Source organism: Candoia aspera, chromosome 1 (genome assembly GCF_035149785.1).
Source record: "Candoia aspera isolate rCanAsp1 chromosome 1, rCanAsp1.hap2, whole genome shotgun sequence".
Taxonomy (NCBI): Eukaryota; Metazoa; Chordata; class Lepidosauria; order Squamata; family Boidae; genus Candoia; species Candoia aspera.
In genome coordinates this window covers 179,394,461-179,421,481 of record NC_086153.1, presented here as the reverse complement: position 1 = coordinate 179,421,481, position 27,021 = coordinate 179,394,461, and the positions used below count along the sequence as shown (strand labels likewise).

Below are 27,021 nucleotides of genomic sequence, written 5' to 3'. Positions count from 1 at the left end.
AAGACTTTTTGCTTCTACTTAAAACAACTAACATAACTACATTTTAGAAAATGATCACACATGGCATTTACAAAATGGCAGCCTTTGTTCATGTCAGATTGGGAAGGGAAGGGAAGGGAAGGGAAGATTCACCAATGTGTAGGGAAGCATCACCAATAAAGAAAACATTTCTGTTGTACTAGGTGACTACAGTAGTTGTTTTAGTAACTGCCTTGGAGTATTTTTAACTTTCAACTTTTCTACTGCATTTATTAAGGTACAAATTTGGGGAAAGCTCTGCAAATTATCCTATATATTATCTCACAAACTGGTTCAGACACTATTATATTACCAGTTATACAGATTGTACAGACTGGTTATCCGTTTCTTTTAAAGAAGATGGAATTATTAAACAGTTCACATGTTGTTGAAATATTCCTACCTGGTGGCCATTTTTAATAGCTGTTTGCACTTCAATAGTCCAAAAAGTCTGGGATACACAAAGAACAGTCTGCCCGGGCCACTCCCTTACCCAGTTTATACGAATAGATTTTGGATAAGCATCTATTGCAGAACCAATCACCTGGAAATACAAAATATGAAAGACTCTTACTAAGTGAACTAGTAAGACTCCAAATGTCTCTTATTATGACCTTTTAGTTCTGCCTGTCATGACCTTGACTGCTACTCCATCAGCTCCAGTGAGCATCAGACACCACTTTACTTAGAACTCAACATATATGTATATATCTATGTATATACAAATGTACTCAACATATACATATCTATGAACACTGAACAGAAGAGGAACGTTCTGTGACTCAGCCCTTCATATATTTGAACATTTATAGTAGTTTATCTGGTGCCCTCCAGGGATGTTGAACTGTGTCCCCATGAATTTTTGACCAGTATGATCATCCTGAAGGTGCTTCTTCCATTAGAATATCAACTATTCATTCAGATAAAAATCTGAATGTTTTGTAGTTCCAAGGATCACAGCCAGAAACCAATTCTAAGATGATTTAACTCCCTTGGCTTTGAAAGGAATAAAACAATTTCCACCTAGACATGCTGGAAAAATTATTTATAGGCTTGGTCTAGCCTTGACTGGCACAAAAAGCATAAAAATGCATATGTTCCAAATTAATACATTCAATGAGGCTTTTCAATCTACACATCACGAGATTCCAAGGATGGAATGAAGTGCTATGTGAAACTACAATAGGAAAGAAGAAAGAAAAGAATGTGAATAGCCAACATAATAAATGAAGTGAACTTAAATAAAAAAACAGATTCAAAGAGAAAAAGGCCCATTTACCACTTTTATCAGATTGTATTCATGATATGAAAAGCTGTCAGCAGAACCCACAAAAATCTGTTGTTCTTTCTATGACTACAATATAACTCATTTATATTACCATTTTTGTTTAAGTACTTCAAGAGAGAAACTAGTAGACTGTATATGATGCTGAAATAAATTAAAAAGAAGAAAATTCTTGGTTATAAATTTTAGAACAGTTAATAATAAAAATATGCAGAGATCAAAGGGACGGAAAGTAAACATGACTTACATTTCAAAGTGTTCTTTCTGAAAACTAACTGTAAATTTGAATCATAAACAGAATAAACTAAAATTGGAATGATTATCAGAGATGGTATCTAAAGACTTTTTTTTATAAATACAAAAGTCAGTAGTGAGAAATTTCAGGGGAGAGTTTCCAATATCACCTTGGTTCCTCTCCTTAATGTAACAATTTTGGTTATTTTTTCAATTTGAAAACATGCTTTATAAGAATATTTAGAAAGCTTTCTTTCCTCCTCCTCCTCCTCTGCTATCACAACCAATACTGCCTCTTTTAATATCATCTCAAGAAAGCCAGTTTGGTGTAGTTTTTAAGGTTCTGGGCTGGAAACTGGGAGACTCTTAGTCCACCCTTGGCCACAGAAGCTCACTGGATGACAAGCCAACCCATCTCACAAGGCTGTTGTGCTGGAGAAAATAGGTTGCAGAAGGTATGCACACTGTCTTGACACCATCTTGTATAAACACTGTCTTGAATTGACCAAAAATAAAGGTGAGATAAAAATCTAATAATGAGAAGGAAAATGTGTTTTATAAAACCTTCTGTCATGGGTTTGTTTGGGGTTTTTTTCCTAAAGACAAGAACACTGGATATTTCCTGTACAGGCTACTTCCTGTTTGGTGTGAAAAGAGGCGCCCACATATGAGTTAATTTTCCCTTTTGTTTAGGAAGACAGGGAACAGGTACTCCAGATCTTTATTCTGTCTGGCACCTCAGTGCTTCCAATACCTTCTATGGCAGAGCTATAATTAGCACATCTTTGGAAGTGTCCATACATAGAATAATTGAAAGAAAATGAGAATGAGCAAAAAGTCTCCCTTAGACCATGGCATAAGGCCAATAACACAATAAAGATGTTTTCCTTCCCCAGACAAATTGGAAGCAACTACAGTAGACTCTCAGTTAACCAGAACTCAAGCAACCAGCACTCTCAAGCAACCGGCACAAAAATCGAACCGGAAAAAAACCGGCACTCTCAAGCAACTGGCAAAAAAAATCGGTATCTCTCTGCTGCCATCTAGTGGGTATTAGGGTTTAATAGTAACTCTTAAGCAACCAGAAACTACATTTATCTGGCATCTACCAATCCCCATGGGTGCCGGTTAACTGAGAGTCTACTGTATGTTAAGTATCTAGTGTTTCAGAGTTCTGCGTAAATGAAACATGCATAGCGGTTTGTATTAAACAAAGCCAATCACTGATTAGATGGGTCAGACACGAGTAGCTATTTTCCACTGAGGCCCAATGACCATATTTTTAAATACCAAATGGAATTTAATGAGTAGAAACCATTTATTATAAAATTCTGCTTCTGCTGACAGAGACTTATCCTTCAATATTTTAATTCTTGATAGAAATGGAAGATGACCAAGTAGTTTTCCTACAAATGACCAAAAACAGAGCATTAAATTATAAGCTGAAGTTGAAGTCACTCTGAATAAGCCACAACTTTTGACATCCATAAGTTTTAAGCCAGAGTGTTAGGGCAGAACCAACACTCTCGTACAGAGGAGAATCCAAAGATTTAATTATTTTCATATACAGATCGTAAATTTTAAGTGTCCTACAAACAGGCAGCTTGTGCCACCCTCTTTCTAGAGAATAAGAAGCTTTGGGGCAGAATGAGAGAAGAATGATTTCCTGCTCCCTGTAAAATGAGAAGTTTGCTTTGGGAATTAAAAATTGAGCTAGTCATAAGACCACTGTCTCCTTGTCGAATGCACATAGGAAATCTCTGACTGACAAAGCAAAGATCCCAGGCAGTGCCCCAAGCAGAAGTAATTGCCACCAAAAGCATAGTTTTAAATGATATAATCCACAGGGAAATTAAATGGAAGGTACAAATGGCAGTTCATGATGGCTTTGAGAACCACCTACAGGCTCCACGAAGGAAGTGGTGTATGGTAGGAAGATTTAATAGGGATGTTCCTATGAAGAATCTGCAAAGAAGAGAGCTTTTCCATTCTAGCCAGGACTGAGGACAGTGCAATTGCTTGCCTATGTAGCTTTAGGTGTAAGGCTCAAATCTATCCTGTAGAAAAGAAGGTATCTGATTTAGCTCTACAGAGGCAAAAACTGTGCACCTTTATTCAGTTGTTTCATATGTCTGATTTGTAGATTGCTTCCTGGAAGAAAAGGATTGTTGACATGAGAAATCTATAAATTTCTCCTATATGCCTTGCATCTGAACAGGAGATCTATAAATCTCCTGTTCAGATGCAAGGCAGCCAAGTGAAGCCAAGTTGGATCTGAGTATAAGACTGGACTTTCTGAGACCACATCGGGAATGACTGGTAGGAAGACTGGATTGCTTGTGAATCTCTGAAAACCATGAATAAGACTGATGGTCAGAGCACAAACTAGTTTTGAGGACAGTTAGTTTGAGGCAGCAGTTTGAAACTGCATTCTTCTGGGATTTGGGAACAGAGGGCAATCCGGCAACTGATCTTTTGAATAACCATCTGCTGATATAAAGCAAGGAATCACTGCAAGGGCGAGAGTGTAATCTGGTCCAAGACAGGACACTTATGCCAAAAAAAAAAAAAAAGCCATGAGGCCCAAATTCTGTGTTCAGTTCATGAAACATTCACTTTTCCCCTACCTTTACAGCCAGACTAGAGGCTGAATGTTTTGAATTATCTCTGAGAAGAGAGAGACGAGACCTTGTTTTGCACCAAAAGGCTTCAATGACTGAATTAGATAAAACAGACTTTTCTGGTAATTTACTAGGAAATCATGTGTCTAATGGCGAGTCAAGATCTGATTTTGTCTTGGAAAGAATGTGTGTGTGTGTGTGTGTGTGTGTGTGCGCGCACGCACATACACGCAAGCATGGGTATACACAGATGCCTTGTAATCTCAGATGCTCTAATACTGTCATCATTACTGTGAAAAAAAAATTGGGAGCTGAGACCAGTACAAAGGATAATTATCTGAACTGATAATGTTGAGGAATGAAAACCACTAATGTACTACAGCAGCTGATTGTAATGTTTCTATACTAATCCTTGGTACATCACAAACTATTGAGGTATTTCAATCTAGGTATACCTGCAATTCTTGCCCTTTTTTAAAACCACGAGGAATATTGAGTTAGATCCTTGAAAATGATTCTGGGAATGATTCTATTGCCTGAATCTGAATTAGATGATCTATGGTTTGTTTGATGAATTCCTGCCTTACAACTAACCATGAGAGTGGGGAAGGGAGATATCAGTCTTGAGGCAGGCTGGTAAATACTACATAGTATCCTGCACAAATTGTATTTATTATCGATTGGTCTGGTTTTGAGGGTAACTAGACTAGAAGGAAAGAAGCAAGTCTTCTTCCCATTGAACAACCTACCAAGTCAACATTGCTGGCAACTGAGTCTGGTGGATTGAGCAAAATAGGTTTAAATGATACCAAAGTGTATCCTAAAGTCTTTTTTTTTTAAGACCATGCTAGCTTGGAAAGTCTATAGGCTCTTTGGGGTAAGAAGTCAGAGTATGGACCCCAGTTGGGATGATTTTTAAAAAAATTTTGCTTGAACTCTTAACCTATTTTAAAAATGGAACTTATGTAGGATCAGGTGATTCTATATCTCTGAACTGTAAGAGGATATATCATGAGTTTAGAATACTGAAGACATTTGAGTTGCTTGGAAAACATAGTGTTCTTTGATCTTTTTTTTTTTTTTTGAGGTTTGGGAAGAGGGGAAGAGAATTGGAAGTATCAGAAGAAGAAAGCCAATCCATTTTTTCTTGCTCTGGAAGGAACTGGGGATTAAAGCTGCTCTGATTTTTTTTAAAAACCTCTTTAATCTGAGTGTTGGATTGATTACTTCTGCAGGAGAGAAAAGAAGGACTGGAAAAGGACAAGAGTTTTAAAACTGTGTAAAATGATTAGCACTTGCTCCCTGAGAAGCAACAGAGGAATATTAGCAGTTATTACCATCAGTAGTATCAATAAGCCCTGAATTTGCCCTCTGGTTGTCAAAAGAAGAACAGCAGCCATTATCATTTTTAATTCTATTTGGGCATAAAATGGTGGCAGATGGGAAATTGGCTGCTGCTACATTTGTGCAACTGTGGATTTTGTTCTATTACTTTGGTGCCCCTCTTCAGACCCTCTCACTTTGGACACTGATGAACAATTGGTCTGTCTGAATCTTGTATTCCTGTTGGGGCATGATCTCTGCAGGTACTAACCATACCCTCAAGGATAATTGTATTTCCTTTAAAGAAGCCTTCACAGCAGCTTCCTCAGTATGATCCACAGGGGTTGTGGAGACATTGCTCTGTTTTTTTGCCCGCAAAGGACAGCTTTTCAGTGGGGGCAGAAAGGGAACTTTGAGTCTTAATGAATCACATCACATTAATAGGAACTGTTTTCTACTTGCTTTCCTCAGAATTCATGCAAGGTGAAAAAAATACAGAGAAGGGAAATGTTTTAATAGTGAGAGGGAGAGAGAGGGAGAGGTAGCTGCAGAAAGAATAAAACAAAAGAATCAAGAATTATAATGGGGGGGGGGAGAAGGAAGATGCTGCTGCTGCTGTTAGAGTAACAGAGCACATCCTGGGTAAAGGCTAGAAACGGCTAGAAAGAATGAGGAGTCAGAGCTAGATAGGATAAGAAACCTATTTTCTGCCTTCCTGGGCCATCGGGAACATTAAGCTGTTGGATATAGAATTGATACATGTTACCAATAAAGCACAGGAATGAACATTTCTCTTAAAAAGCCAAATGTGGCATTAGATCACTTGCATTACTGAACAATTCTTATTCTGGGTTCCTTGGTTAGACATGGATGAAAATTTACGTGAAGCAAAGCACACAAAACAATGATGCATTAAGCCTACAGAATCCTTAAGTCCCATCCACACGTTTTATTTCTTGCAGTACCAAGTTAATCTTATTTATTCCATTCACAACAGGACAAATATCCAGCAGTTAAAGTGCCCAACGATTTATATTTATTGGTTACAAAAAGTGCCAATAATCTTATAAACTAAAAAAATGCTTCCACAAGCAAACATTTCTTAACCTCTCAAGAAGAGTAAGAGTAAGAGAAACCCAAAATGTGTGAGACAGGCAGACAGGTCTCACCTTAATTGTAAAGAAGGTTTCAGTTTGAAATTTTGAAGTATCCATTATATATTCATTTAAAAACTATTGGTATTGATATACTGCATTTGCCTACAAGATGGATAGAAAGCAATATTTTGTACCACAGCTTGTCCACCACTTTGGAATGGCCAACTATTGTTGCATCTCTTTACCTCTTAGAGTGATATAACAGGAGTACCGAATTTACACATTTACAACAAATCTTACAACTGGAATCCAAAACATTTGGCAGAACAGAAGCCTGACAAATAGTTGAGCTTAAATTAGCATGCAAACCATTACGGATTACTTTATCTGACCCACATATCATTTTTAGTACTCAGTTCAAATTATGCCCCATACAGGAGCAAACCAGACAGGACATTCGTTGTATATAAGTGATTATTGCACAGTTTTGGAGATCTAAACAGACACTGCAATGGAAGGCTGGGAGCCAGTAGGAGAATAGCTGTAGATGAGGAGAGAGAGCTCCTAACTCTTTCTTCTCTGCTATGATCCTGACTAAATTCCAGCTCCACTGAAGCTGTTTTAGCCTGTTGGAAGAAATTAAGATCTCTCCCTGCCCGCCAGGTTGTCTCCCACCAAAACACTGTCTTCCTGCAATATTGCCTTCCCCTTGAGCAATGTAGAAGGTTAAAAGTTGAAAAACAAAATGGGTTCATACAAAGGCGATGCCAGAAAATTAAAATATGACAGGAAACCCTAATTGTTTAGACAAAAGATTCCTTTCAGACTGAATCAGAGACCTTGTAAGACAAAAGGTCGCTCATTCACAGACTTTAGCAGAGCCCATTCAGGCGAACAGCCAAACAGATCTCCATAATCCAATTACAAAAGATCCCTTCCAAGGTGAACAGTCCAGGCAAGTAGACAAAGCCACAGCCCTGCGGGGAACCTGGACTATCAGAACAGGAAACACAAACAGCAGAGGGCCTGACCACAGAGCACCTCCTCTCTGAACCCCAGTAAACTGCACTTTTCTCAGAAGTTCCGGGAACACTTTTACATAACAACAGCCAAGCTCTCCTACATAAAGGGCTTGTGGGGGAAATACAAGTGTGGCCACCTCCAACCAGCAAACTCTGTACATGCTCTTGGAAAATAAAATTATCCCTGTTCAAGCAATCACCTAAGAACTTTCATTCCCAACTCGGGATGGACCTGGTAAGATTTCCTTCCAACAAGACCTAGGAGGGAACTTTCCATTAGCACCTATGAAAGGCTAATTGTAGCAAAGAGCTATTCATCACAGCAATAGCAGGAAAGAAAGATTCCAAGTTCATCAGATTCCTGATCCTCGGAGCCAGTGATGCTCCCCTTCCTAGTGGAATAGCAATTTAAGCAGAGAGTTAATTTTTAAAATCTTTCTACGTTAATTGTTTTTATATAATTTATATCATGCCCAGTTTGGTGCTGAAGCAAAACGATTTTTAGAGATACTCTGTTTACTTTCCTATAATAGTCTAGAGAACAACCTCAAACCACTTGTAATTTATTACCTTGTGGATGGAATTTATCATACTTGATTCCAATTCAACCAGCCACTTTTCCACTTGGCCTCTTGCTTTAGCTGTTGATATTGTGTTGATAAGTTCCACAACTTCCCCCTCACTGCTTTTCATGTGTGTAATATCCAGGACTTCAGTAAACTCAACACTAGCAATTCCTTCAAAACACTTTTTCAGGTGAGGCTTTACTCTGAAGAAATCAAAGAGAGGATTAAGAAATAAACTTGGAGCCACACAAGTTATAACTTCTTCCAACAAAACATGCTTTATGCCCAGAATGTTTTGATTAATAATGCTATCTCAATGAGTCAGAGCGGTTACTTCTAACCACAGGCAGGAATTTTTTTATTTGTATATATCACTCTCAAACAAACTGACAAAAACACCCACAGTATATTAAAAGCTCCATTTTTGTTGAAAATCCTCTCCAAAGCATGTTAACATGGAAACAAGATCTGCTGAGAAACAATCTTACTAGGTTTACAACAAGGACGTTGAATCCACCAGGTATGGTATGCCACTTCAAATGAACTGCAGCAGTGTATCTTGATGACCAAGCCATAAAACAAGGGAAGGCAACCTTTTTGCTGACAAGGGGCATTGCTTTTATTTTAAAAAAATATTCTAGAGAGCATGGGCAGTGATAAGACAACAATGGAATACATAGGGCTGAAAATATTGCTTTTCTTGCATTTTAAGGAGCTTTAAGGCCAAACCAAATGTATTATGCCTAGCAGAGATTTAACGCACCCATGTTGCCCTTGACTGATTGACTGATAGATTGATATAATTTAGTTACCACATGAACCACCCCAATCATATGACTCTGGGGGCTGTACAACAAGGGAAAAAACATAAAAATGGTATGCACGAAAACTAATACAGTGTATCACAAAGCTACAAATGCATTTTGAGGAAGGAAGGAAGGAAGGAAGGAAGGAAGGAAGGAAGGAAGGAAGGAAGGAAGGAAGGAAGGAAGGAAGGAAGGAAGGAAGGAGAAAAATGAAAAAAAATTGCCATGAATTTTTGGTGACAAGATCTAGAATTATCTGGGTGATATATAACTGAAGGGGGGCACTTGTGGCCCATGAACTGAAATTTGCTCATCTCATCTACAGATAGACCTCATTTAGTTACTGCCTTGGGCAGTGACTGTTCAAAGTTACAACGGTGATGAAAAAGTAACTTTACAACCAATGCCCACATTTACGACCTTTGTAGCATCTCTCTCTCTTTCAATCCTGTGTTCGCCATTACAGTCTCAGTTAGTATGCGTTGTCCTGTGTCTAACCCGTTTTTTTTCTTTTTTCCCCCTTGCAGAGCAGAGAGATTGCTTAAATGAGTGATCTCTTCCTGAACTGCTTTTCTCCACAGTTGTGGAGAAACCAACAAATACAACTTTAATTCCCTTCTTGGTAATTATCCCAGCACCGGGGTGAGCATTCCAAAGGGCAGAGGGATGGGGGAAAAGGAAAACTGAAGTAAAATCATAAGCAGAGCTGCCGTCACATGATTTTCCACTTAGAGACTGCATCACTTAGCGACTGAGTTGCTGATCCCAGTTGTGGTCGCTAAACAAGGACTACCTGTACTCAGTAGGTGCATCTAGAAAATCTTCCACCAAGCAGCAAGACTTCCATATTTGTGGAGTCCTTGGTGCTCTCTGCGCCTTGTTGGTTTCTTGCAGACATTTCATTGCCAGACTAGGCAACATCTTCAGTCGCATTGAAGACGTTGCCTAGTCTGGCAATGAAACGTCTGCAAGAAAACAACAAGGCTCAGAGAGCATCAAGGACTCCACAGTTCAACCCTGAGCTACAAATATTCACTTCGATTGGTACTTCCATATTTGTAGATGACCCTACAGCACCTCACCTTGTCTGGGCCAGGAACTACACAGGGCTAGGTATGGTTAATATTTGGATGGAATATCACTAGGGTATCTTAAAACTTTAGGCTAGATTGGGAAGTCAAAGAAAAAACAGAAGGAGGCAATGACAAATCACTTTTGCCTTGTTCCCAAGACATCTGCATCAATATATTTATATAGTTACCAGTAGTCAAGCTCAACTTCAGGATATCTTTACCTTTACTTTAGGCCACCATGAAGTCATATAATGTTTAAAAGTAATACTAAAAATACATCCAATGTATTGATTGCTATAACCAACTGTCATTTTTCACCCTCATTTGCAAAGTGCTATTCAGCTACCCTAGTGAAGGTTGAACTATTCACACATCAATCTTCTACAGATGTTCCACCAGCATTTAAGCAGAGTTAGTAATGAAGATTAAACCTAGGTACACAAATACTTATAATTAATTTAATCCTATCTGATGTTTGCATATTTGACTTCACAGACACTATATAGAGGGGAAAGAACAGAGTCTTTTGAGAAAGTGGAATATCTTCACATCATGGAGGACAATGGAAGGAGCAAATAGGACACCATGCACTATCCAGGCAGAGACATGGAGGAGCAGGAAAGGCATGGATGGTCAAAAGGCAAAAACAAAGAACTTGTGCTGGATCTAAGAGTGGAAAGGAAGCTAATACAAGGATTTAAGACAAGGTGTCACATGATCAGAGCAAGAAGGGCAATGAATTGCTTTAGCAGTACAGAACTGGGTCTAAATGGCAAAACTAATGTAAAATACTGTAATATTACAGTATTTACTGTAATACTGTAATAGAAGACCCAGAAGAAAATTTAAATACTTAAGATGGGAGATGATTCAAGCTTGGAGCAGAGTGTTGCAAAGGGAGAAGCAACATGACTTCTTGCCTACAGATTCTTTATGAGGAATACGGTTGGAGGAGCAAAGTTTTGTACCTGTTTAATACGATGGATTATAACCATATTTGTAAAACCTCAATTTTATCAATCAGTTGGGGAGAAAGGTGTCTGATAAAGCTGAACATCCATTATATCTGAATTTACCCAATGTACGTACAGTATACTTCATTTATCTATTTTATGCCAAATTTACATAGATTACATAAAATAAATTAATTCAGGTTTTGTCCTTTGCTAACTGTGGATCCAAAAATCAATCAAGGTTTTACTGTATTTCTGTAACTACTGGATAATACTAACTGCTAGTCATTTGCCCCCAAACTGTGTGGTTGCTACGTAAACTATGTACAACAGGAATTATAGCTATCATAAATGTTTATCAAACAATACAATACCTTGTAGGATCTTTAGTCTCTGAGAGAATCTCAAGGAGTTCATCATTGGATAAGAAGAAGAATCTGGGGAAGAACAGCCGTTTCTTTTCTAGATATTCATTTAGTCCCTTAAGAATTAATTCTAGTAACTCATTGCTTTTCTTCAGTCGTTCTAGCATCTTTTCCATCACCACCACTGTAAGAACATGTTTGTCCTGAAAAATAAATGTATCATCCCATCTCATCTCATCTCAGTTTAAAAGCTGAGCAAAGCATTAAGTACTTTGTTTCTCTAAAACTAAAATGAATTGGCTCAATTTTCTCCCATTTTCCAGTATCCCTTTTATGACAGTCTGAAAGATTTCCAAGGTCTTCTCTTGTGGTTTGTTTAACCCCTTTCTGAAACCCCTAGATACCTAGGTAGGCTTTGAGATTGATTTGGCCAATTCTATTTTTCAGCTTTTTGTAAATAAATTACATCTTCCTTCCTCCCTTCCTTCCTTCCTTCCTTCCTCCCTTCCTTCCTTCCTTCCTTCCTGAATAAACCATGAACAGACAAGATGGGATATAAAGGTGCTCAACAGTAAATACTAAACAAACCAAAATGTGAAGATCTACTGAACAGTGTCTGGAAATTTTGTATTCAGCACCATTTGACACCCAAATATTGGATGGAAACATCAGCCTAAGCCCTTCCTCCACATTCCCAGATGTCTTCACTCCTTTCTGGCTTCTCATTTTCTGAATTAAAACTGCTCACTTGATGTATATTCAACCATCTGCAGTTTGCTGCAAGGAAGTCTTTATTTGTGATCTACTTCCCTTTAATTTTTCCCCCTGTCTCTCTTAGGTAGAGATTCTGTGAACAGATTCCCCTTTATTTTCCTAGCACTTCATTTCCTTTGCATGTTCAACTTTGTACAGTCATTACTCTCCGTTACCAGATTGCTTCTCTTTCCTTTCCTATCCCCAGCTAGAGCGTATAAAGGTTGGTCTTGCTCCATTGTTCAGTTGGGTTTCTTTGGGTTTCTTTCCAAGCAAAATCATTTTTAAAAATGTTTGTTTCCACTGAAAACATTTTTTAAAAAATCTACACAAAATGCCTACACATTTTGATATGCATTTGTTTCCACTATGGACATTTTTGCATGCCTTGTCTAATGTTTGTCTTCTATGCATTTTGCCTGTGTTTACATTTTTGCAAGCAGTTCTCACTTTTTAACACACATGAATTTTCATTATAAAGTAGGAACAGGGAAAATTTTGCCTTTTATAAATATTTGGGTGCACACTTGCATTTGGGAAACACAAATCAGTATATGTGTCAAAATGTGATCTGAGCAAATGTCTCCTCCATCTATAACCTCTGGTCAGAGAAGATGTTTTTTGAATAAAGCCACATTAGCACCCTCAGGTGGCAACTATATGCACCTAAGTTATGTTTAGCTCAAATCACTGTTACACCCTGTCAAAATTTCACATGGAAACTTGGCATTTGGATATATCCTTTCCCCCCATTTAGCTACTTGGACTATTATACCCATGTTTAACATCCATGACCTTGATGAAACTTGAAGAATAAATGAGACTGCCATGAATTATGATTTTTCAAAATAGTAAAACTGGGCCATAGATCGAAAAATAATTGCTCTAGAGTGCCATGATTAGCTGTTCTATAAAGAAGCTATAAATTATCATGGGCTGTCATCTTTAGGGCTTTTTTTTAATACAAAGTCTTCGATTTTTCTTCCCATGCAGAAAAAGATCACTCCTGTAGACCATTTGTTTATCAAAAATAGCAATGAAATCAAAGAGCAATTTCATCCTCATTGATCTGAGCCACACAGACAAAAATTATTCAAATCTAGGGTAAAATACTGGGCAATCCAAAAATGTGTTTACAATTTCTAGCTGTCGCTGTAAAACACAAGGGCAAGTCAAAAAATCAACGCCAGGTCTGAGATTTAATTTATGCTGAGAAGGGATAATAGCACCTATAAAATCTAGTAATAATTTCTAAACGTATACTGCCATCTTCTGGGGGGGAAATCCAAAGGTATTTTTTGTTCACTTGGAAATGTCAAAAGTTAAATACTGAATAGTACAGACAACTCCTTGAACACTCAGCAAAAGCACTAGACTTCTATTCTTTGCAGCCAAAACATGGGCACACACTTGAAAATAAATCAGTTGGGATTACTTCAAATAAGGGACGCACAGAATTGACTAACAGCCTAATCCTTACATACCTAATTTAATTCAGTGGCTTTGTTCAGGACAGCCATATGTACTATTTAAAAAGCACAATTCTCTGTTCAAAGGTGTCAGGATGACAGTTCTTTACTTATACCTAATTTGGAGATTTAAAACTATTTAATGACCATTTACTATAGATTTTGTCTGTTTCTTGTCTCAGATTATAGGAAATCATGCCACCAATTTTCAGCAGTTGTGTTTGGAAGAGAAAGCAATGGCCACAAAACATGGATAGGGCTGTATGTGGCCCAGGGCCTTTGGTCAGGTAATGGTTAAGGTTGAAGGATAATGAAGTGTAAGAAAGGACAGTAGGGTAACAGGACAGTGAGTTGTGAGTGGAGCAGCATATCAGCCTACTTAAATACACAAAGAAATATCTAGATACTCTACTGTACAAAAGTTGCTTATTTACTGCATTATCTCTAGGATGAAATACATTTAAATCGTAGTAAAAACTTCCAAATAGGCACATGCACCTTTTATGCAAAGCTATTCCCCTTTTATTCCCCCCCTCTTTTTGGAGGGGAGGGGGGATTCATTTCCCCTTTCTCCATAATGCATGACTGCCTAGTTTAATTTCTGTGAATAACAGAATAAAGATAATAAAGATATAAACAAAAGCATATCAACCCCACCTTATAATGAATTGTTCCAAAGAGAATTGCTATTACCTGAATGGCATGTTTCATAATATCCTTCCATGTTTTGTCCACAGTGGTGAATCGCCTACCTTCTTCAGGCATCTGAGCCATAATGTCAGGAGAACTAAAAATTGGCTCCAGATATAGCCAGGTAGCCTGAACTTTCAGCCATTCGTCCAAGATTTCCTGTACCAATAGAAGTTTTGATTCCCAGTCTCTATAGAACAGAACAGACCGAGCGTTAGATTGTTGTTTGGAGAAACAGAGCATCTCTGGAGGGCTGGATGGAAAAAAGAGCCACTGGAACTCCAAGGTACATCTAGCTCATGTGGTCCCCAGGGAAGAAAACCAGCCCTACTCTCTCCTGATGTAGAGGGAAGAAGGAATGGCCCTGATGGACAGGAGGAAGAGCCACTGCCAAGGCGACGGTCAGATAAGAGAAACTTGAGTCCAGGTAAAACTGTAACCTGAGAAAACAAAGATAAAGGGAGGGAGGGGGGAGGCGCACTTATGTCTTGCAAGATTCTGTTACTACACCTTTACAATAGAAGTAGTATTGGCCTACATAATTTTGGTTTCCTAGTCTGATCTCCCTTGAAGGGCTGACACCTCCCCTCTTTCCCAGAAAAGAAGTTCCATTCATACAACCAATTCTATATATATAAATAGATATTTATAATTTATACTTCCCCAGTCTAACGCAGTGTGCAGAGAATCTCAACTAAGCAATCTCAACCAAATCAAATAATAAAATAGAATAAGATACCCACCCTCCTTCCCCACTAGGCATCAAGATTATCAAAGGTCCGTCTAAAAAGGAGAACTTTAGACTTTTAGAAAGTCAGAAATAAGGGGGCCAAGCCTATTTCCATGACAGCACATCTCATACATTTGGGCTACTACCCTAAGCAGACTTATCTCAGCATGCTATAGGAGGGGCAGAATCATTTTGGTGAGGCAGTCCCTAAGGTAGCTCAATTCTGCACCATACAGACTTTACAGCTAAAAATAAGCACCTTGCACTGGACCCAGCAAAGCAGCAACCTTACAATTGGTGTTACTCTGCAATACAGGTAGTCTTCACTTAATGATGGCAATTGAGCCTGGAATTTCCCTACCTAAGCCATGTGGTTATAAAGCAAGATGGCATTGCTTAGTGATGGCAATCCTAGCAATTCCCCTTGCCATCATTAAGTGAATTTTATCCACCACTAGCCTGAATACCCACCTCAATCCAAGCCATTCTGGGCTTGGTTCCTCCCAGTCCCGAACACAGCCTTCAACTCCCCCCGCCTATCTCCCCCCGCATCTCTGCCCTCTGTCCTGCAACCTGCCTTGGGGGTGGGAAGCCCACCCGCCCGGCACAAGGCATCCCATCCTGTCCCATTCCATCTCACCTGCGTAAGCACAAGGCCGCCAATAGCAAGCTCCAGCCTGCATTCCTTCACCCAGCTGCCTCCTCTCCCAGTTCCCCGCACTGACTTTTGCCTTTTTCACTTTTTTGCAGGCAAAGCAAAAACTCCTGGCTGCCATTCTGAGTCCTTTTTGGACCCAGCTTCTTGATAATTTCTTCCACGTGGCTTTCTTCAGAATGCTGTCTTCTCAGCTTATGCTATCTTCTCAGCGCTGCTGATAGTGTCAGATGAGAAGACAGCGTTCTGAAGGGAGCCATGTGGAAGAAGTGATCGAGAAGCTGGGTCCAAAAAGGACTCAAAATGGCAGCCAGGTCTTTTTGCTTTGCCTGCGAAAAAGTGAAAAAGGCAAAGGTAGGTGCGGGGAACTGGGAGAGGAGGCAGCTGGGTGAAGGAATGCAGGCTGGGGAGGGTGGGGCTTGCTATTGGTGGCCTCACGCCCACGCGGGTGGGATGGGATGGGACAGGATGGCACGCCTCGCGCTGCATGGGTGGGCTTCCCACCAAGGCAGGTTGCAGGACTTCCAAATGGGGGGAAATGGTGGGGGGGAGTTGAAGCACCCCCTCAGTCGTAAATGCGGGCGGGCTGCCAAGTGCTGAAATTTTGATCACGTGACTGCAGGTGTGCTGCAACAGTCGTAATTTCGGGCACAGGTCGTAAGGCCATTTTTTCAGCACCGTCGTAATTTTGAATGGTCGCTGAACAAATGGTCGTTAAGTGAAGACTATCTGTAGTAGGGTCTGGTCTCTATGTTCTATCATCTTCAAAGACAGCCCCTACATAGAATACACTGCAGTAGTCTAGTGTGTGATGATAAGGCAATGAGTCACTGCCACCTGCTCCTCCTGTTATAAGAAGGGCCATAACTGGTACACCAGCCGAAGTTGGGCAGAGCCCCGTGGACCACAATCGCCACCTGCTGCTTAAGCAGGAACTACAAATCCATGAGGTTCCCAAGTCACAGACTGCTTCTTTAGGTGGAGAAGAGTTATAACTGGAATCAAAACTTCAGGAAAGCCAAATTGTTTGTGGACAAACAGCATCCCCCATCTTGCTATGGTTTAGTTTGAGTTTGTTTCTCCCCATCCAGTTTCTGACAGCCTCCAGATCCAGACCTCCACAGCATTCCCAGCCCAGCCTGGGATGGCAATGTTCAGTTGAGTAGTATCTTTTCTTTCTTTCTGTACCTTCAAGGCAGTGTTGACTCCTGGCGACCGCCTAGACAAGTCCTTGTAATTTTCTTGAAGTGGATTGCCATTGCCTTCTTCCTAGGGCTGAGAGAGAAGGACTGGCCCAAGGTCACCCAGCTGGCTTTGTGCCTAAGGCAGGACTAGAACTCATGGTCTTCTGGTTTCTAGCCTGATACCTTAACCACTACATCTAACTGGCTCTCTTGAGTAATATCAATATTCTAATAATACCTCACACCAAACAGACAGACAACCTTTCCCAGTAGTTTCATATAGATGTTAAACAGTATGCAGCAGAAGAATGAACTCTATAATACTGCACACTGGAGCAATCTGAGACTCAATTATTTTTCCCCCACAAATATAAGATGGAACTGGATACTCAGGTAGAAGCAGAACCATCATAAAACAGTGCTCCAATCCACAACTTTCTCAGGTTATCCAGAAGGATATCACAGTTAATGGTACAGGTAGTCTTTGCTTACTGACTGCCTCATTTAGCAACCGTTTGAAGTTCCAACAGTGTAAAAAAAGGGCTTTGCAACCAATCCTCACATTTTCGACCGTCACAGCATCTGACAGTCATGTGACCACCATTCGGGCACTTCGCAACCAGCATGCATTTACGACCGTCCCTTCTGTTAAAAAGGTAGCTTGGAGACTGAGCAGAAGTTGTCCAGTAGGGCTGGACTGAGAGATTGCTTCTCCAAGACAGGTCATACCAATGGCATTTCATCCTCCTATAGAGAGACAATAATCACCTCTTAAATCCAGCCATCCATACACATACCTGGCCATCCAAAATAGGAAGTTTGGGCATGAGTGCAAACTAGAGACAGCACAGTTCATACTACAGAGGATCATGTCCACTTCCTCAGGTGTCACAAGCTAAAAGAATCACCAATGACATCACAAGATGTCACCTCACTTACCTCACCTGGTTCTGCTGAACTGGCATTTAACCTGAGCAAATGTGAGCATCTTCTGCAAACGGATCTGCAGAAACTTCACAGATGCCTGCAAGTGCCTTGTCTTTCCCATCCTTCCATAAAAGGATCTGACTCATCATGAACAGGGCCACTAGCAGGAATCTGTGGACTCAGTAGGAGTGCAGAAGTATGCTTTCTTTGCCGCTCTTATTACTACTGTGCAGGCCCAAGCTTGGGCATGTATCAGATTCAAACTTCTGAACCAAGAAGTCCCAGGTTCTATTTTCAAAATACATGACGAACATAAATAAAAGATACAGTCAATTAGTACCAACCTCTACAATAGTGCACCCTGAATACTGCCAAAGAACTGAATTATTAAAAAGAAGCACCACGTATGAGCTAGTCAAAGTACATTCAGATCCATAAAAGAGCTCCAAGAGCTAGTAAAAGCCGTAATAATTGCATTCCTAGAGAGAGAAATAGCACAGTGAAAAGAGGAGGAACACCATAGTCCCCTGCCTTAGGCCTAGTCAAGTCACAGGCAAAAAAGTAAAATGGGACAAGAATTTTTAAAAGCACAACCTTTCCCATCCAGTTAAATGTTGTTTATAACCTTTGGAGGATAATATTTTGAATCTTGCAATGTTTTTCACCCCAGAGATAACCAAAGTCCTATGAAATCAAAAAGGCTCTTCTGGCAGAGTAGCATCTGCTTGCAGAATGTATTTTTTTCCTTACTCCATATGCACAGCCTACAATCCCCATTTGCTCTGGGGGGATAAGGGCCCTCGAGGGCAAACCTGAGGCATGCACAGGGGATGGGAAGGCCTGTTGTATAAGCCTGGATATAGCCCAAAGTGTTTAGGCAAGTTAGATGTAAGAGAAGCAGGGCCTGATTTAATGTAGAGCAGAAGATGAACTGTGGAGCCTGATTTCTCAGAGCCCCATGAAGAAACCAACAACTGGAGTGAAATGAATTTTAGGGAGAAACTGTCAGCCCTGCAAGATAGACCAGACTAGGAAACCAAAGTAATGTAGACTAATACTACTTTCAAAGCAAATATTTTTAACTCAGGGTTGAACTGTGGAGTCCTTGGTGCTCTCTGAGCCTTGCTCTCTGAGCCAACAAGGCTCAGAGAGCACCAAGGACTCCATACTACTACTTTTATTGTAAAGTTACAGTAACAGAATCTTGCAAGTTTGAATGTACCTCCCCCCTCCCTCCCGGTTCATGTGAACTAGGGAGGGGCTTGTCTGAGACAGTTACATTTCGGTCCCGGACCCAGGTTTCTTCTTTTACTGTATCTGACTGTTGCCTTGACAGCAGCTCTTCCTCTTGTCCCTCAAGGCCATTCCCTCTACCCTCCACAGAAACATGAGTGACCAAATATTTCTGCTCTTGCTTACAGGCTTCCCACTCAACACATTAAATGACCCAACCACTCTGTTTCCTGTGCTGAATATTAAATCAGTAGTTGACTTTTTCAACAAGCCTGACTCTCATAGGTTTGGCCCTCTCATAGGTTTGGCCCATGGAGCAAAGCATTTTCACAAATAAACCAAGTTCATTTGTGTGCAACATCAAATCCCTTAGGAATCATTTTACCTCATTTTTCTCTCATAAGGTTTGATAAAAGGAGATCCTCTCATGGTCTGAGTTTTGACTATGTGGTCATCCAGCAACATTTGAATGTCATCTACAGCTGATAAAATATAAGTCCCTGTTTCTCGGTATGAAAGGAGAACAAATTCCATAGCATCCCATTCTGAAATCATTTTCACCATGGCCTTCTCAAGTGAATGCTCTTTGCTGGCTGTTTCACTAATGGTTTCAAATTTCTCCAAATATTGCTCAAGGTGCATATCAATATAAGAAGAGACAGTTGAATCTTCGGAAGGTTTCAGAGAGTACCCAACTATTTCTGACATGGCCTCCCAGTGACGGTCTTGCAAACCAGGGTTGCAGATTACTTGAATCAATGGAATGTGTTCTTTAAATTCTTCCACCTTTGTCTTGATCCTTGTTGTTAGAAATAATGCATTTGGAGAGTCATGGAAGGTTTTTTCCAGTTTATACAGTGCACGCCAAGCGTTTCCTGTATCTTGCTCAACTTGATCTGGATTCACCTTAGTGAATATTCCATCCATCCAGTTTCTATACTTGGTGTTAAACTCTACTGTCAAGTCATAAAGTCGAAGGTATGGACTCAGAGTATCTTGAATTTTTTTACGCTGAGGGTACTGAGATGCCAGCCATCCATAGGCCTCCTCTTCTACATTAAATTGATCAATCTACAGAAGCCACAAGGATTTTTTTAAAAAAAGTTAATGCATGATTGCTTTATTACAAACTTTAACCTTATGTTTTTAAAAAATCTATTCATTGCTCTATCCCATTTTTCTGACTGTCAGTGTGGCCCTTAAGGGACCTCTTCACCCTTTAAACCTTCTACACTATAAAAATATAGTATTTAAACAGCAGTTAGTCATGCATTCACTCCCCAGGGTGAACAGTTTGACAGGAGTACTAGTGAGATCAGTGTAACATGGAGATATATCCAAGTGGCTTAGCTGTTAACTTATTTGTGATAAAATTGAATAACGTTACAGGAAAACACAGAATCTGAGAATATATACCTAAAGGTCTTACTCGTGAGTGTGTCTCAGAGCCAAAATGCAAGCATTAAAGGCATCAGGGAAAGCAATTCGATAGTAAAGTTGAACAAATGATAAATGATTGCTTCATCACATTGTTTCGAGGGAATGAAAAATGAATTCACTTTGCTGCATGCCAACTGCAACTCACACACATCACAGATCTTTCACAAATCAGCAATGCTAGATAATCAGTGGTAATCGAGAGCTCTGTATCCTAAGGCGCACAGGGCACTCCTATGGAGGAAGATAATGAGAATCCCTGGCAAGAGAACCATCAAATCTAGAATTCTGCTGAACTCACATAACCAGGGTGGAAGGTGGAGGTTTTCCATTAAAGGTAACTACAAACTTTTGTTTAGCCAATGTAGTTAATTTTAAGGTGCCTCCAACATTCTGCAAAACCCTTAAAAAGGTATATCTATTAAGGTAATGTTAATAAAAACGTTCATTTAACTTTAATAAGGTCAATGAATAATTACATAAAAACATTTAATTGGGGGAGACAGATTTCATCTCAACACACAGAGAAATAGCATCATGATAATCCAACATGCTTGGGATACAGAAGAGCTGGGGTTCAAAAGCCAACATCTCTAGGAAGGGTTGGGAAAGACTGGCTGCTGAAACCCCAGAGGCTATTACTCAGCATAGACAGAACTAAGCCAGATGGACCACAGCCCTCAGTATAAAGCTGCTTTTTGTGCTTATATAGTTAACAATGATCTCAAATTTAAACATGAATCGTATGCAAATGCAAAGTGTACATTCAGTCAGATCACTGGCCAAGTATTCTCAGCCTCCAAGATCTCCAAATATCGATCTCCTGAGATCCATTTACTGAATCTGTGTTGTTCAGTATGGTAGGAAAGTGTTCCATCACTAAATTAAGACAAAACCTCAATTATAAGGAAAACAGAAAACCTTACCTTATCAGCGGCTACATCTAACTTGGTATTCAGTGCTTGGGCTTTTTTCAAATATCTATTGACCTCTTGAATGTCACCATAAGAATAAAATTCTTCAGCTTGTTTAGCATAACTCTCCAGTTCCTCCACAAATCTTTCACAGCGCATCTAAAAAACAAAATGTCAAATACAAAGATATAGATAAATACAGATAAAGTGAGATAAACTGTTCAGCATTGGAATGTAATGGCACAACTTCACAACTATTTAGCATTTTCAGTATTATAATCAGCCAACTGCCTGCAAAGTAATTGGTTTAAATCTTCTCCATGGCACCAATTGATACCGGTTTTTTAAAGGTTTGGGATTAAATTCCAATAGGTAATACTAAAAACTGTGTATTGCTAAGCCTCAGGCTATAATTACAGGCAAACGTTTTGCCTAACATCCCCATTTGCATGAAAAGATGCAAATGCTGCATAAGCACTTCAGGGCAGGTAAGGAACAACATCTGGGTGTACATTATCATCTACACCAATAATATAGAGCTTGCCTAAATATGTAAATCTGACTTGCTGGATCAAAGCAAATGCATTTGTTTTTAGATATTTTGATATGGTCAATGCCACATATCTATTCAATGTAGTAAACTCTTCATTGTCACTTGTGCAGAGCAAGGTAATAGCTATCCACCACTTTTAAAGTGAGAGCTGCTGCATGCAAATCTGGTTATCTCAGCAAACTATTCAAAGTAAAAAGAACACTAACTTTAAGACCTTCTTGAAACTGTTCAGTTTTTTCTTTAATGATCTTCCTATGTTCATCGAAAATCTCCCCCATCCGTCCATACCACTGAAAGACGCTATTGTTTAGTCGAATATCAACTGGTGAAAAGTTTGCACATTCTATCAGGAAGGCCAGGCAATTTTTGGTACTGATTAATTTTTGTTCCATTTCCAGCATGTCAACTGTTTCCACTTTCTCTATATATGCCTGGTTGGGAAGAAATATTAAACAACTGGAGTCATTTCTGAACTCTTTTACTTGCAGAAAAATTAATTCCTTTTTTGCCAGAGGAAGAGGGGAGGAGGGGGAGCGGGAGGAGGAGGAGGAGGAATTATTATTTCAGCCACATTTCAGGATAGGGCAAGGTTTGCTTAAGCATACTAAAATAAATGCTGGATAAAGTTCATTAAAATTAAAATCACACTGGTTCAATATCCTACGTATCAGGTTGGTATTTTATGTAGAGATTAGCATTCATGAGTCTACCAGAATACACACTGAATGGGACTATGCGGCTCTTAGAGTCAACAAGTCTATAGTTCTGAACTGATACTATAACATTTCAATATCCAGTGCAGGGTCTCCTTCCTTTCCCATTTATTCCATGTGGATGGCAGCATTTCATCAACCTTAACCAGGCTAAACACCTGTGCATGCCTGGAGCTGGATCATATTTGAATGGGGGAGCACCAAGTTAGATTGGGAAGCCAAAAAATAGCACCGCCGCAAACCACTTCTGTATGGTTGCCAGAAAATCATTCGGACATTTCCATAAAGACATCAGAAAGTGAGCTTTATAAAAAGAGATTTTACCTTATCTCTTTTAGCCCAAAAAATGAACAAGTAAATCAATTGTTTAACACATCTGTAAAACAGTGTATAGCCCCAGGGAGTTTGCTAGATAGAAAAGTGCCCTAGTATCTCACCCCAGTCTTTTAAACAGCTATCATTACCACCTTCAAAAAGCTCCATTACCAACTTGTAAAATATTGGATTATCTCCATGGTGTGTCTTGTTCAATGAAATAGTTTTGTTTCACTGAATATTAATAGTGCAGGCTAGTTTTCAAAACCCAGAAGTCTGCAACATTTAATAGCAGGAGGCTGTGCTTAACATTTCTTAGACATAGGAGGAACATAATGAACGGGATGGTGATACCAAATGGGTGGTACCATATCACATGCATAGGTAAGACCAATTTTTTTTTCCTAGGTGGGTGGGTTGGGGAGCTGTGTTGTTTTGTTGCTTGTTTACTTTGCTACATCTAATTTAGGGCTTCTAATGCAAGAAAGACAAAAGACGAATGTTTTGTCTTTCTCCCCACTGTATTTGGTGGGATACTCTGCGATCAGTTTTTAGCTACAATGGCCATAAAGATCTCCAAGACTTCATACAGCCCTGGAGCTTTAGGTTGCCTCTCCTTGCTTGAAATATTTTCCACTAAACTTGAAATAACTTGAAAGATCCTTGCTTTGTTGTCTGTGTAAAGTTAGATTTTAACACAGAAGCAAAATATCCAGGCTTATTTCAGTTAAGATCAAGGAGGGCAACTTGCCCTTAATGAGTTGTTTTGTTTCCAGAAATGCTTCTGCATGCTACATAAGGTTCCTTAGAATTCAGAGAATCTTTGCTTTTCATTTTCAAAAGAGTATAACTATTCCCATTTACCAAGTAACGCATACCTTAAATTCCATTAACTCATGCGTATTTGATGGAGTGGAAAGGGCTTTCTCTGCTATCTTCTCAAACTCCTCACATAGCCTGAATTGGAAAAGCAAATATGTAATGCACACACCTCTCCCATGCATATGCAACAAACTATAAGAGTACAAACCGAAAGACCTGCAGCATCAAAGCACCTTGAGATGGTTGATTGAAGGGGCCTGCTAGTTTGGTCTAGTGATTAAGGTGCTAGGCTAGAAACCAGGAGACTGAGAGTTCTAGTCCCACCTTAAGCATGAAAGCCAGTAGGGTGACCTCGGGCCAGTCCCTCTCTGTCAGCCCAACTCACCTCACAGGGTTGCTGTTGTGGGGAAAATAGGAGGAGGAAGGAGTGTTAGGTATGTTCCCCACCTTGAGTCATTTATAACAATAATAAAGGCAGGATAAAAATAAAATAATAAAATAAAATAAAATAGTAAGCTGAGCATCAGTGTGGTGTAAGTTAATGTGTGGGACTACAAGTAGAAAGAGTCAGGTTCGAGTCCTCCCTCAGCCACAGAAACTCAGTGGGAGATTTGGGACAGTCACTCTTGTTCAAGCCAATCTACCCTACAGGGTTGCGCTTGCAGAGAAAAAAAAATCAGAGGAGGGAGGGCTATCTACACCATCCTGAGCTTCTAATCAAGCAAGCAAGCAAAGAGAGGAAAAGAAACCAGCCTACGCTCCCCACTTCCAGGCAACTATTATTGGACCAGAAATGTTGGCCATAACCTTGTGGAAGGCTGCAAGGAAAGAGAGCAGGACAGAAGAGAGCTGATTCCCTCTATGCTTAAACCACAGTTCTAGCAATTCTAATTGAGCTCCTTGATGAAATGTGTAATGACATACTATACATCAAGACACAGACACCATAATGTCATACTACTGGCATAAATGGAACATGTCGAGAACCAGTCTTGCAAGCATGCTACCACTTCCCACATAGACACAGTTCTGCACCCACAATACAATGATTTCAGAACAGATAGGACATAATTCAAGAATATTCCCATCTGCAGGCATCAATTGCTGAGAACAGTTTGCTGCCTGCAACCACAACTGGATCAGAGCCACAATTATTTGCATCTTTCCAAATAAGACATTTACCTTAAAGTTAGTTCTTGATGATCTTTGAACATTTTGGCAATGATTTTGGAACAAATAGAATCAGCTCGTTTTGCCAGCGATCTGATCAGTTCATCACAGTGTAACTCAAACATTCCTAGACGAATGCACTAGAGCACAGGCATTGATGAGAACAGGATTGCCAGCAAAAATCAATAATACATTTTCCAAATATCACAAAGATCCCTAGGGATACCAAGTTTTTGTTCTGCTTTGTTTCTGATGGCCTAAAATGACTCTGCAGGTCATTGGCAGTAGTGTATTATTAAAAGTAGATGGCTGACTTCCGATTCACGGCAGTTGTGAGATACTCTACTCAAAAAAGAGATAAGAGCTGTGAGGAATTTCAGTTATATCAGTTATAATGGGCTCTGAAAGAGATGGAGGACGTTGATAATAGACCAGTACTTTGAATAAAAAGATTAAAACTCCAAACAGGGATTACAAAGTGGGAAGTAGAAATGGTTCTTATTTGCTAGTCCACCCTGCTCCTTCCAGTGTGCATTCCTAGGACAAATATTAGCTAAGGAGATTGTCAAGGCCTTGACCTCAGACTGCATGGAACACTCTGCGGGAAACCTTTACATTTGTTTTATTTTACTGCTGATAAATATTACAGCAGTTATAAGCTACAAGAAAGTTGCATACCTTTTGCTCTCCAAGCTAAAAACATTTAGCTACCAAACACTGTATATTTACTTCAGTGGTACAGATTGGGATTGCGGAAAGTGCAATGCAGGGAACATCTCAACCTGTTTCCATTCCCAGACTTAGGATAGTCCTAAACTATCCAAAGTGCACTTTGACTAAGATTCTAAAATTTAACCCTGAAAACCAAATTAAAATGGTTTCTTTCAGAGTTGGCTAAGAAACAGGGAGTCCCTGACTGCAAAGCCGGGGCTCCAGACCATGTCACGCAAGGCAAAGGGAAGCACCTCTTCACCACCTACATAATTACACCATGGAATTCACTTCCACGGGACACAGTGATGGCTGCCAAATCTTGAAAAGGATGGCAGAGCAACCTTCACTGTCTTTATACTAATTGCTATTGTCCTCATGTCCTCCTTGAAAGCCTCTCAGAAGCATTGAATCCAATGCCAGTATTGTTCTGGCCAGTTTTTTTTTTTCATTTGTGGGGGAGAAACAAATGGGGGACAAGCAGTTTCCCCACAAATTTCTGAGGGGAGGGCTACACCTCCCTTGCTTCATTTTATGACATGCCCTTGGGTCTCCCTCCCCTCTGCCTTTTTTTAAGCTAATATGGCATGATGGGGAACCACGCCAAGGAAGCCATGCAACACGATGATACAGGGGATTTCTTCGTGCAACAGGGGAGCGCTTGGAAAGCACAGGTTGTCCTTGCAGAAGGTTGGTGAGACTTGCTCTTTCAAGATGCCAGCCTGTCTTGGTTCAGGGGGAAAAAGGACACATTCCCCATTTGCCGTCCTTATTCCATTATTCCATTGTTCCTGGGGGAGCATGCTATCTTAACATACTAGCAGGATCCAAGGTACATTCCAGTCCGGCTCTCCAGGAAAAGACAAGTGTGCCTCACACCCCTCTGTACAATTATACTTTTTATTTTAAATAAAGTGGGGAAAATCTTTGTCCCATCTTATGAATATAATCTTGGAAGAAATTCTAACTGGCTGTTATGAACACATGAGCTTTTGGCTTTCTGCAGAAAGGCTCTCATGTATTTTATTAAATGAATTTATATCTTGGGTCTTTACTCATGGTACACTCTTCTCTTTGGGGTCTCCCTGTTTAATGAAAAAGCGGTTCTACCACAGTGATTCTTTCCAAAAAAGAACAAAATGTTCTTCCCCAACCATAGTTCTATGCAGCGCTTTGTCATCCTGGAGTTAACCTCTCCCCACACCCACCCCAAAAAAGCTGCAAAATATTTGGGGATAAGCAATTCCTTCTGAGTGTTTAGCCTGCCAACCAATTTTTATAATATAATACCCAATATTACCCCATGGCATAGAAGCAGATAAGCACAGTTTAGAGAGAACATTAATAATACCCCAAGCAAAGTTAGCTTCTCTGTGATGAAA

At 39.8% G+C, this 27,021-nt stretch overlaps 1 protein-coding gene across 1 annotated transcript in view; it reads right to left on the bottom strand.

Moving 5' to 3' along the window:
* Positions 1 to 27,021, bottom strand: part of DNAH7 (dynein axonemal heavy chain 7) — a 152,509-nt gene that overhangs the window by 95,737 nt on the left and 29,751 nt on the right. Inside the window, exons 11-19 of the mRNA XM_063304672.1 lie at positions 24,941 to 25,068; positions 23,815 to 23,893; positions 22,115 to 22,339; positions 21,368 to 21,514; positions 19,390 to 20,075; positions 14,279 to 14,465; positions 11,373 to 11,566; positions 8,171 to 8,369; positions 422 to 562 (exon numbers count right to left, since the gene is read on the bottom strand). Of these exons, the coding sequence (XP_063160742.1) occupies positions 422 to 562; positions 8,171 to 8,369; positions 11,373 to 11,566; positions 14,279 to 14,465; positions 19,390 to 20,075; positions 21,368 to 21,514; positions 22,115 to 22,339; positions 23,815 to 23,893; positions 24,941 to 25,068 (1,986 nt within the window). The remainder of the gene's footprint in view (positions 1 to 421; positions 563 to 8,170; positions 8,370 to 11,372; positions 11,567 to 14,278; positions 14,466 to 19,389; positions 20,076 to 21,367; positions 21,515 to 22,114; positions 22,340 to 23,814; positions 23,894 to 24,940; positions 25,069 to 27,021) is intronic.